General features: G+C 44.3%; 1 protein-coding gene across 1 annotated transcript; it reads left to right on the forward strand.

Annotated features, from left to right (window-relative positions):
* Positions 1–808: 808 nt before the first annotated feature.
* On the forward strand, positions 809–2,255 carry PDE6H (phosphodiesterase 6H). The gene is made up of 3 exons (XM_035551766.1): positions 809–948; positions 1,237–1,277; positions 2,179–2,255. Exons 1-3 carry the CDS (start codon positions 809–811, stop codon positions 2,253–2,255), a joined length of 258 nt encoding a protein of 85 aa, XP_035407659.1.
* Positions 2,256–11,470: the final 9,215 nt, after the last annotated feature.

Below are 11,470 nucleotides of genomic sequence, written 5' to 3' on the forward strand. Positions count from 1 at the left end.
AATGGACAACGCTTCCTGGGGAAAGTTACAGGCTTTGATCTCCTACATCCTAAGAAACTAAATTCCACCTAAACCAGTCTCCAATGCTTTGCCTTGGCCTTCTTTACAATCTTTCGGAGGTCCTGTACTGTTTCCCATAAGGTTGGTACTGACAAACTTGAGGCCCTAATTGCAGCTGCACCCAGACTAAGGGCCCATCCAGGTCAGCATCGCATCTTCCTCCGTGTGCAAGAGGCAACACTTAGGCACAAGTACAAGAACAGATGAAGTATATTGTGTTTCCCAAGGACAGGACACTTCTCTAAGCCATAAATCCATATGTGTGTCTTTGTGGCTCCTAGTAGTCATATCCAGAATTAGTAAGTAAAAGCACCAGCACTGCAGAGCAAACTGGAATACAAACAACATTGGCATTACCAGCCTGGTTCTGCACAAACTCTGGGGCAAGATGCTGCAGCAGCCTTGTCTGAGACAAAAGAAGATTTAACTCTCCATGACTCTGCAAGTCATCGGACTGTGGGATTAAGTGTCTTTTTGTGCAGGAGTGTTCATAGTTTGATATCTTAATTCTAGCATGCATTGACGAAAATCAGTGCCACTCTGCTTACTTTGTATACATTATGGTCTTTCTTTTTGTTTAATGTCTTTATGTTTAATTCTCTCACAATTATACTTCCCAAAATTATTCTGTCACAAGACTGTTGATACCTAGAAATGATAAGCAGAGTGTTGCGTCAGTCCTTGCTGTTATCTTGCAGACAGAGGGATCTGAGCGAGGCATACTCCTGTCACACAAAACAGCCCAGCAATGAGTGAGAATCCCACCACCAACCTCAACACTGGAGATGCTCCAACTGGTCCCACCACACCACGCAAGGGGCCTCCCAAGTTCAAGCAGAGACAGACAAGGCAGTTCAAGAGCAAGCCTCCTAAAAAAGGAGTAAAAGGGTAAGGGCATTTTGGAAGGAAGAGAAACTGTCCAAGTCGGGTTGCTCCCCACTGCTAAGCTGGGCTCCTGTGGCACCATCTTCCCCCACACAAGGATCCAGGAGGTTTTCCCCTGCCCCACGGTGCCATCAACTCTCCTGTTGTGGTGCTGGCCCACCCCAGCACTGAGCTGCTTCTCATCGTCTGCTGCCCACACTCCTCCCTCCCTGGCTGGGGTTGCAGGGCATCTCCCCTTTCCTGGGTGCTGCTGGCCCAAAATCACCCCTCACCTGCTCTTCTCTCCCCTAGGTTTGGAGATGACATCCCAGGCATGGAGGGGCTGGGCACAGGTAAGCGCTGCGGGATGTTGTTGTCATGCCCTCTTTAACACAAGTGTAACCATGCTTCAGCACGGGAGAGTACTGTCTGGGCTGGGCTCTGTCTGCCTGGCCTCTCTGTAGCTCACAGGGTCACTGGAAGGGGCTAGTACTCCTTCCACAAACTGCCACAGTCATGCTTATGCTTACATACACCACAAGGTAGAAAGTCTATTTAGGCATGCTTCCATTTTTGAATACTTTCACTTGGCTGCAAATGTGCTTGTTTGTCTTTGTTTTCTGCTAATACTCTGGCTTAGAATTTCAGCAGCATGAGGTTCTCAAAGAAATGCCAAATGCTAAGCTATTAATAGCAAAAATCACAAGAACTAAATCTCAGATGGTTGAGTATTTATGTTATCACCAAAATCGTAATTTTAAGAATTTTAGGCACCCATCTGGGATTGAGAAACACACACTGGATGACCTGTAGCCAGTTAAAACTTAGATGTCAATAACAGCTGCCCCTATCAATGAGTTACAGATCCTAAGTGCTGTAGACCAAATATTTCAGCATCTGATTTAAGATTGCACGTTTTCCAGGATGTCACAGGTTGGTTACAGACAGTTTATAAGAACAGGAGAAACCGCACAACCAGGATGAATTTTCACACTAGTCTAGATACTGAGGAGATCGTAGTCTTGTTCACAGAGAAAGATGGCACAGGAGAAAATACAGTGACCTGGTTCAGCCTGGTAGGTAGTACCAAATGTAAAGAGCTCATCAGCTCATTCAGTCTTCAAGTGGAGTCTCATTTTTCTTGTTCTTCCCACATCTGAATGTTTCCTCACTAAAGCAGCCTTTCTATTCATACAAAAGAAGTCCAGGAAGTGCCATGACCAGAACCCATTTCTGATTCTCTCTGTTTTGCAGATATCACAGTGATTTGCCCATGGGAAGCTTTCAGCCATCTGGAACTGCACGAGCTGGCCCAGTTTGGGATCATCTAAAGCGCCAGCATCTCTACTGGTGTCACCTGGTGACTCCGCAGATCCCACCATGGTCTTCATCACCTTTGACACTGAATTTTGGCCCTTACATCCACCTGTTCATGGACAGGGTGATTTTGTATGAGCTAATTTTGAGAAAGTCCTTTGCAAATTAATTTGTCAAAGAAGTTATTCAGGACCCTGAACAGACTGCATGCTCCATGTGATGAAACTACTGAAAATGTCTTAATGTCTCCCTGCACCATACCCTGTCTTCTCCCACTATTGTAGATCTTCATGTGTATGGAGAAAATGGGAGGCTTTATTTGAACCTTTCCCCTGGTTAGCTGAGGTAGTGTGTGCATGGGTGTGCATGTATGCCCAGACCTCATTATATCAAGCCCATTCTTTTTTCTTCCTTCCCTTCCTGACAGCTTTCTATGTAGTATTTCCACGGGTATGTTCCCAGGTTATCTGGACCAACAATTAGATACTGAGACTGTATCTGTAGAGAACAGAATCAGAGTAAATAGTTCAGCCATTAAGGCGTTTTTAAGTAGCAGGAGAGCCTTCCCCAGGGGTTCACCATAAGGAATCTGCTGCTGAGGTTCACCTCATCAAGAAAGGGGGAAAGGGCTCTGAAATGTTCTCTCTGCTGTACTACCCACCAGCTTATGAGCCAGAAGATTCTGGCTGTTCTAGTAACGCTGAATGAAAACACGTGTGTCTGAGATCAAAAACTAAATGAATGAATTAATCCTTCTAATTCCTTTGTGAACCTGAGTGGTTGGGATTCCAAAGAAACAACCCTCCAAATGGCATTTGGGTGTCCTCTCCTTCAATGGCAGGCTCCTGTGTGACATTTGTACTGTCCCTAAAGCCATACATATTTACATGAGGAGTTTGCTCCCTGGGACATGATGCTGGTTCAGAAGACATTACAGTTTGCCACCAGACAGTGCCAGTAGTCCCACCTCATCTAGCAGAAGATGGTATTGAATTACTTGCTCTCTCTTCCCTGCATTTAGCACGGACAATTCTCTCTTCATCCCACCCATCAGCAGGAAGGCTTTTCCCTTCACCCTCTGGCAGCTTCAAGCTCCAAAGCCTGTCTGGACAAGCAGGAAAATGGTTGTTCCCCCAGGAGGGATAAGAGTAGAGCAGGTGGGGAGGCAGGGGGAGACTAGGATTTGCAGGCAAGCACGGAGCAAATCCACTTAACCTCATCGATTTTTGTCTCCTGGTCTCTGGCAGCCTGAGCACTGGTGAGCAGGGAGGCACTTGTAACCACTTAAGTGCTCAGGGAAGGCACCGAGACTCCCTGCTGCCCTGGCATTAAGGAAGGGGGTTCATTTTGGTCAGAGGCAAGGAGCAAGCGTTGTTGTAGCTATGTGATATTCAGAAGGGGAGATGACATTTTTAATCATTGCCTTCAGCTTCACAAGCCTCCTTGCATATGAACTGCCCCCCCCAGCTTATCTTTCCTATGCTGAGCATGTTCACAGGAGCAAGGAATGGCTGTGGAGAGGACAGCAAGTCCTGCCTACAAGATCGATCCCCACGCATAAAGCATTGCTATAAATCCATGGCTGTGCTATAGTTATCAGCTAATGTCATGCCAGAAGTAAAAGCTAGCAGTTTTCATTTAAAATATAGCTTCAGCACTAAAAGCTAAAGGAAATTCTTGCTGGCAGTCCAGAGTAGAGCTTTATTATTCAGCACTCCTGTCATTAGCAACAGCAGTAAACCAGCGAGGGTTCAGACCAGCAGCACAATCACAGCACTGAAGTCATGTACCATTTAGCTAATTGCTGTACACAATATTTCCCTGGGCAGAGGCGGTCCGTCCTTTCCGCTCACTCCTCATTTCTCACATCTTTCTAACCTTTTAAGGTTGTTCTTCCTTCCCTAAGTGTTCTGAATGTAAGTGACATTTTATTTAGCCTTTACTGCAGGAGACTGATTTCATTTTTCTTCAAGCTTGTGCTAGCCCTCTCCTTTTGTGGTTAAATGTGAATGTTCCTATGTCAATGCTCTTGTGATTTCCCTCACGTTATGCCATCTTGTAGCATGTGATCCTTATTTTACTTTCTCAGTCTGTGCTCTTCTATATGGGAAAAGACCCATTGGATCCAGTTTGTGATCCTGCAAGCTGGCTGCCTCTATTTTCACGGTGTTTTTCCTTATTTTAAGCAGGAGTACATCAACAGAAGAACATTTGAATTAGCCCTTTTGCTCCATTATCATCCCAGACCTTGGGAAAGCAGTACAAAAATAGTGAGATTCTCAGTCACGAAATACTGGTGTAAAAACAAAGTTCTCCCTCGTCCAGAGACTGAAGAATTTCAGCAAATGGGAAGGTCCTGATGTAGTTCTACATCTGACTGCCATAACCCCTGCTCCCATCAGAGAACCACGCCTCCAGCGGGAATGCACACATACCCCAGTCTCATGCTTGGCTGAAGAGCTTTGCCAGAAGATGTTCTGAGTCACCACAGTGTGTTAGTTAACTTAAAAATTCATTTCTATGCAGTAATAGGGATTACATTTGTTCCTGTACTTGTAAGGAGTTCCAAGACTTAGAAGAAGAGTCTTCAAACATCCTCACAGTTGTTTTTTCTGAGGGTCCGAGTTTTTTCTAAAGAGATATAACCCCTGAAGCTTTAATTTCTCAAGCAGTGAGAGATGGCTGTGGTATAAAAAGCAAATATATTTAAATAGCTTGTTGAAGGACTTCAGTCTATATACATTGTAATATGTTATTTGTTCTTTTACTATAAAAACAAGTCAAAAGCAATAAAAAATTACACAAAAATGTTTTAAAAATCCTACAAATGTAGTCTGATTTACTTACAAAACATATCCAGAGAAAGGCAGATGATTCAGCTTTTCATTCTATAATCCTTGCCTTAGGAAAGCTCTGAGTGCCAGTCACCACTCCTCATGAGAGAAAAGTAGCTATTTATCTCCAAACAATAGGCAATAAAGTCTTAACCGTGATATCATCTGAGAAGCAATTCTTCTCTGAGTGATGATTGGTGTATTCTCCCAGGCGTGGTGCACACAATTTCCTCAGGGCTGAAATCTTTTAGCCAGTTTTGTCTTTTGGGACTCTGTGCAGCTGAGTGTCAGCATGCTTCTACCCCATAGCAATAAAGGACTTAGAGACATGAATGCTACTCAGTTCCCTCTCTTTGCTGTGACTGCAAAGGAGAGCTGCAAACATTCGTCTCCCTTTGCTTCTTGTCGATGCTGAACTTTCTAAACCTTCACAGAAGTTTCAATTCAATCAAAGAAGGGTCAATTGCCTGCTGGTAGTGTGCTGCTGGGTCTCAGTGTTTTCTTTTGTACCGTCTTTGGAGGTGCTTTCTTGCACCTCATTGCTGAGTATCTAATCCAAAGTCTTTTGGATGTCTATCCTGAGAAAGACAAATATCAGTTAGCCAAGAGGAGTCTTTAATTATTTTATTTTTTTTAATAAATCCTTTCCTAACAGCATTTTGAAAGCCAGGGAAACTTTCTTTCATGTGGTTACTGCTATTTAACAGTCCCAACTTTAAAGCCACGTTTAGCTTCAGCTTGGAAAATTCTGTATCACACCAAGAGTGCCCTCAAAGATGAGTCCTATCCTCGCTGACCTGTTTCTGTCTCTAGTGAAACAGTTAAATAAACTCAAATGTCTGGAAAAAAAAAGAAGCATTAACCTTGGGAAAAGCTAGAAACGTGTATTGCTTTTCCTCCCACAAAGTATCTAAATGACCTCAGGAATACCAATTTAAAAAAAAAAAAATCTTCAGTGTGAGCTGGGTTCTTCAGACCTGAAGATGCTCATTGCAAGATCCCATCCTACAACAATTTGCAAACCAGTACCTCAGTATCAAGCCACTATCTCATTTTCCTATGGTATTGATCAAGATGGCGTGGTACACTGAAAAATGTATTCTGACAATATCCTTGTGTGTTGTGGGGGACATTTTTCTATTTTATAATTGGGATTCTGAGAGCTAGAAAAATTAATGTTCTCACTACTTTGATGTCTCCTGTACCTGATTTTTGAGAGTTCTTAACATTGTGTCTTGGTGTTCAAAATACAGCTGTCCTTGCTTTTGTTTGCAGCTACTCATTAGTGAGTCTCACCCTCTCTCAATCTGATCTCGCTCAGACGGTAAGATCCAAGGCCTCAGCTCGGACATCTGAGGAACAATGAGGGTTGTTAAAGCAGGGCTCTTAAAAAAAAAAAAAAAAAAAAAAAAAAGAGCTGTTAAAGCTGTTAAAGCTTAGTGCACTGACGTTGGGCACCTCCAGAGGTTGTCCTGCCTGCCCAAGGCAGTGAGCACTTAGAGCTCGCAGGCTTCTCCACATCATCTGCCAACCACCTGTAGTAGGTTGGGGAGAGCTGAAACTCCTATACTGGGAACACATAGGATTTTAATCTACCAGTGGCAACATTTAGCTTATCTTTAAAAAGCACTCCTATTTTTTACATGCTTCCCTTTCCTGGAGTCTAGCACAAAAATCCCTGTGGTGGATTTTTGCCCCTTGCTAGCCCTGCTGGGTGAAACCGATACTTCCACTATGAAGGCTCATTGCCTTCAGGCATTTGCAAACACTTCCTTGTCTCCAGCATTTTTCTGAGGGTCTCTCCCACACTTCTGAAGCTGTAAACAGAGTGAATGAGCATCATAATCACCAGCATGTATGCAACATACACCAGCCGGTCCTGATGGTAGACCAGAGAGTACAAAGAGATGAACTTCATTATCCTGTTAAGAGTGTGACTTTAGCCAGGGGAGCACTGGCAGCAGAAAAGGCTTCTGGTACCCTGAGAGCTTGGTTCAGACAGCAGTGAGCACAAGAAATGTGCATAGGAAAGAAGGATTTCTTCAAGAATATGAGCAGATGTTCCCCAGGTAGGGACAGTCTAAATCAGCTCCAACAGCAGCCCACCACAGCCGGGTGCCTTGTGTTGCTAGGAAAAGACCCATATGAAGATCTCAATAGCCTGTGTTTTGTTTCCCCCTACCCCTGGTGAGGACTGAAACATTAGAAGGAGCAAAGGATGGAGATCCCTGGACTGTTAACGCCCTTTCCAACGTAAGCTGTTAGCAAACATCTCTTGGAAGTGGGATCTATGCAGGCTTACAGGGGGTGAAGAGGGACACAGCAGGTTATAGGCAGATAGGAGACAGGACCAGTTCCTCAGTCACACAGGGCCCAGGCGACCTCAGGCACAAACACACATTGCTTCCACAAAACCCCACATTGGTTTCTCTAGGCACAAAGAGAAGGCAAGCTCTTTCTGCTCATCTCACAAGCTAGCTGGATACCAGTCATCTTGAAGCTGTCCAGCAGACATCCTGTACACCTTACCATCCAGGCAGCTGCTGGCACAGGCAGAGCAAGCTTGCATCTGTCTGCACCAGTGGGGCTGCAAGTCTGAGAGTAAAGGAAGAAAAACAGCCTCAAGCCAACAACATGAGAAACAACAAAGAGTGTTAAATCTGGTTTTAACAGCTGAAGTTTTTTTGTTTACAAGAAACCCTCACTGGGATCAAGGTCTTTCCATGTTAGACAATTTGTAAATGCATCACTGGGAATTAATGAGTTAGTATTAAGCCTGGTCTCCAAGCCAGTGTGATATTTCAGCCCCTGGATACCAAACTTCAGTAGCAAGGGGCGGGCTGTGGAGATGCAGGACAAGGGTCCTGAAAATGCCAGTAGTATGACTAGGTCACACAAACAGTCAGGATGGGGAACACACAGATACAGGCATCAGGGAACAGACCTTTCAAACACAGATCAGAAGTTCTGGTAAGCACCAGGCCCAAACAAGAGCGAGGGAAAAACAAGTCGGCAATTGGAATCAAATATGGTAAGCAAACAAAGCAATTCTGGGCTAAGACTGTCTATACAGAAATAGCACCACAAGGAGCTATGATACGAAAATCCTGAGAGGAGCTTAACACTGTAGCGTCCTCAAGCAGAAAGCTGCATTCAGGCCCAGGCATTTTGAGGACAGAGGCTGATAAACTGTTAAGCATTTCAAGCTAATGTGAAAAGGGGAGGGAGAGTAAAGAAACATACAGATAGAAAGATGAGGGAATGGAGTTGTAAGGACTCTACAGAGAGCAGGGAATTTGCTCCGGCATGTGCAGCCCCCTAAAAAAAAAGCCAAGTGGAGTTGTGATTCCCCTCTGTAAGTAGATAATGAAGGAGGACAAATGTTACCTAGGATGGCCCAAGGGAAAAACTATCTGAACATAATAAGCAAAATTTTAAGTAGATGTTATCAGGAAGTCTTAAAAAATGCCTTCCTTGGGAAATCTGGTCTCTTGTCCCATGGGAAGTGGGAGGGCTCTGTTACTCAGGACATTTGCAATGGGACTGTAAAAAGCATCCAAGAATCCCCTGCAGAGAACATCTGGTATGGATCAGCTGTAACTCCAGCAGGAGGCAGGGCAGTCTCTCTGGCCATCACCATTATGGCTTTCTTGCAAGCTATGCAATAGTGAGTATAGTGAGTATAGAGAGTGTAAGTTTGTTTTTCGTATGAAATAGAATCATAGAATCGTCTAGGTTGGAAAAGACCTTCAAGATCATCAAGTCCAACCATCAGCCTGACCTACTGACTCCCATCACTACACCATGCCCCTTAGTGCCATGTCTACACAACTTGTAAAACCTCCAGGGACTGGGACTTCCCTGGGCAGCCCATTCCAGTGCTTGACCACCCTCTCTGTATAGAAATTATTCCTAATATCCAATCTAAACCTCCCATGGCACAACTGGAGACTATTTCCTTGCATCCTATCACTTGCCACCTGAGAAAAGTGACCAACACCCTCCTCACTGCAATCTCCTTTCAGGTAGTTGTAGACAGCGATGAGGTCTCCCCTCAGCCTCCTTTCTCCACAATAAACACTACCACTTCCCTCAGTCTCCTCACAACTCTTGTTTTCTAGTCCCTTCACCACCATCATGGCTCTTCTCTTCACATGCTTGAGACGCTCAATATCCTCCTTGTAGTGAGGGGCCCAAAGCTGAGCACAATATTTGAGGTGCAGTCTCACCAGTGCCGTGTACAAGGAGACAACCATTTCCCTAGTCCTGCTGGCCACGCTATTTCTGATGCAGGCCAGGATGCCATTGGCTGTCTTGGCCACCTGGGCACACTGCTGGCTCATGTGCAGCACACCCAGGTCCTTTTCTAGCAGGCAACTTTCCAGCCACTCCTCAGCCACTCTTCCAGCCACACTCTTCAGCCAAATGTATGTTGTTATTACAATAGCAAAGCTAAATACACAGGTAGCTCTGTTTAGCAGCCATCTGTAAGCTTCCGATAACAAGACATAAATAGACCAGTAGAGAAATGAAAGACATTCATATGATGTAAGAAAAATGTTTGAGATGAGCTTTCGCCACTGCTCCCTGTTACCTGTCAGGATTCATTATTTCTATGGAAACAAAAAATAAAAATAAAATAAGAAAAAATCAAAACAAAAGACCAAAAAAAAAAAAAGAAAGAAAAATAGGAGCCATCGTCTCAGATGTACACAAGCGAGCCCTCAGGGAGAGGCGGCAGTGCCTGCCCATGACCTTCTGCAGGCACCAAATGGCTGCCGCCACCACCTGCTGCCCAGGCACCACTGCAGGAGAGGGAGAGCCACCCAAGTGCCCGTGGCCTCCCCTCCACCATGAGCTAAGGAAGCATGCTGCAGCCATGCCTGCAGCAAGCAGCAGCCCGCAGCAAGCCTCCGTCAAGCTGAGGTGTGGGGTCTCATCCCCACACATCAGCTGCCAGCACTGTGCTCACTGCTCCCCCTCTCCGTCTCCCTCCCTGCCCCTCTTTCCTCCAGTGTCTGCCCATTCTGAAGGGTTCTTCCCCACAGTACTGGGAGTCCTTTGCTGATTTTCTAGGAGCTAAGGGAGAAAAGCTCATTCAGAAAAAATAAAAAGCAAAAATGCAAGACTCAAAAGAAGCAGCACCAAGTTGCATGAGACATTTTCATTGCACTGACCAGCAAGAACTGTTACTTGGAATAAACCTGTGGGATTTTAGTTCCACATCCTACCTTTAGTGCTAGATTTCTCCACTTTGGAAGATATAAGATACACCTCATTGTGCCTAATACTATGATGTGCAATTATTTTTCCTTGGCTACGTTCTGGGACCATTTCGCTGAAAGGCAGAATAAAGCTTTGCAGCTTTATCCCAATCATGTAACCTCTTTGCATACTTTCATGTTAATGCCTAATCCCATTTTTAATCTTAATAAGCTCTTTAGTTCAATAATATCCTACGGCACTAAGACATACAAGTTAATTCCTTGACTTAAAGCCAGAGGTCTCTTGGGAGCTTTTCCACTGACTTCCACAGGCTTTGGTTCAGGTCAGGCTCCAGAAATAAAAACCAACCCACTGCAAATCACTGAATTACCTCACTAAAAAAGTGCTATGGTTTTATATCCTTCGCACATGTAGCCTCTCCATATCTCTCTATATAAATTCTGCTTTCACAAGAATTTCAAGCAGTGTTTAGCCTAAATATAGAGCTACGCTGATGCCAAGATATTCTTGATAAACCCTACAGAAGGAATGATTTCCTTATCCTCACTACCCTGGCCTGGGCTGATATGGTGATTCAAGATGAGAAGTTTGGAGCCTTCGGGTGCCTACTCCCAGAAGAACCCTATCTCTTGATCTATCTAAATTAGTCAATTAAAAACAAGATTCCCAAGTTTATACAGACAAAAATGATGGAGACAAATTTAATATGAACTAAATTGCAAGCAGGAGGAAATTGCTGCTAGTTATAATAATTTAATTACAGAGCAAATTTTAAATCATTTCTTTTGAAGGACTGAGAAAAGTCAAACTGTGGGAACTGCCTGGAATTTCTCTCTGAGCACCAAATAAAGGTCTCGAGTGGTCCCAATAGTGCAAATCTCCTGGTTTGCTGCAAAACTGGAACTGTGGCTGGGAGCTACACTACAGTACAAAAACCATTCAGTGCCCTTTATGCATCTTCATTTTGACACTTTAAAAACGAGAAGATAAATCTGTCTCCAGGGCCCCTTTAGTCCCTCGAGATTTGTGATGAGACACAGAATATGCACACACAGAGGGTAAACTAGCGCAGCGCTCAGCTACACGTTCAAAGCAAGGGAGTTGCTGTAGCTCCAAAAGTTACTGTTCATCAACTGAGTTAGAGAAGGTGACCTCTTTGGCTGCTCCAA

Source organism: Cygnus atratus, chromosome 1, assembly GCF_013377495.2.
Source record: "Cygnus atratus isolate AKBS03 ecotype Queensland, Australia chromosome 1, CAtr_DNAZoo_HiC_assembly, whole genome shotgun sequence".
Classification (NCBI taxonomy): domain Eukaryota; kingdom Metazoa; phylum Chordata; class Aves; order Anseriformes; family Anatidae; genus Cygnus; species Cygnus atratus.

Bases quoted from the DNA above. Each gene is read 5' to 3' on its own strand.
- PDE6H (XM_035551766.1), top strand. From the start codon at position 809: ATGAGTGAGAATCCCACCACCAACCTCAACACTGGAGATGCTCCAACT. The intron at 949-1,236 runs GTAAGGGCATTT...TCTCTCCCCTAG, and splicing joins CCTAAAAAAGGAGTAAAAGG to GTTTGGAGATGACATCCCAG. The intron at 1,278-2,178 runs GTAAGCGCTGCG...TCTGTTTTGCAG, and splicing joins CATGGAGGGGCTGGGCACAG to ATATCACAGTGATTTGCCCA.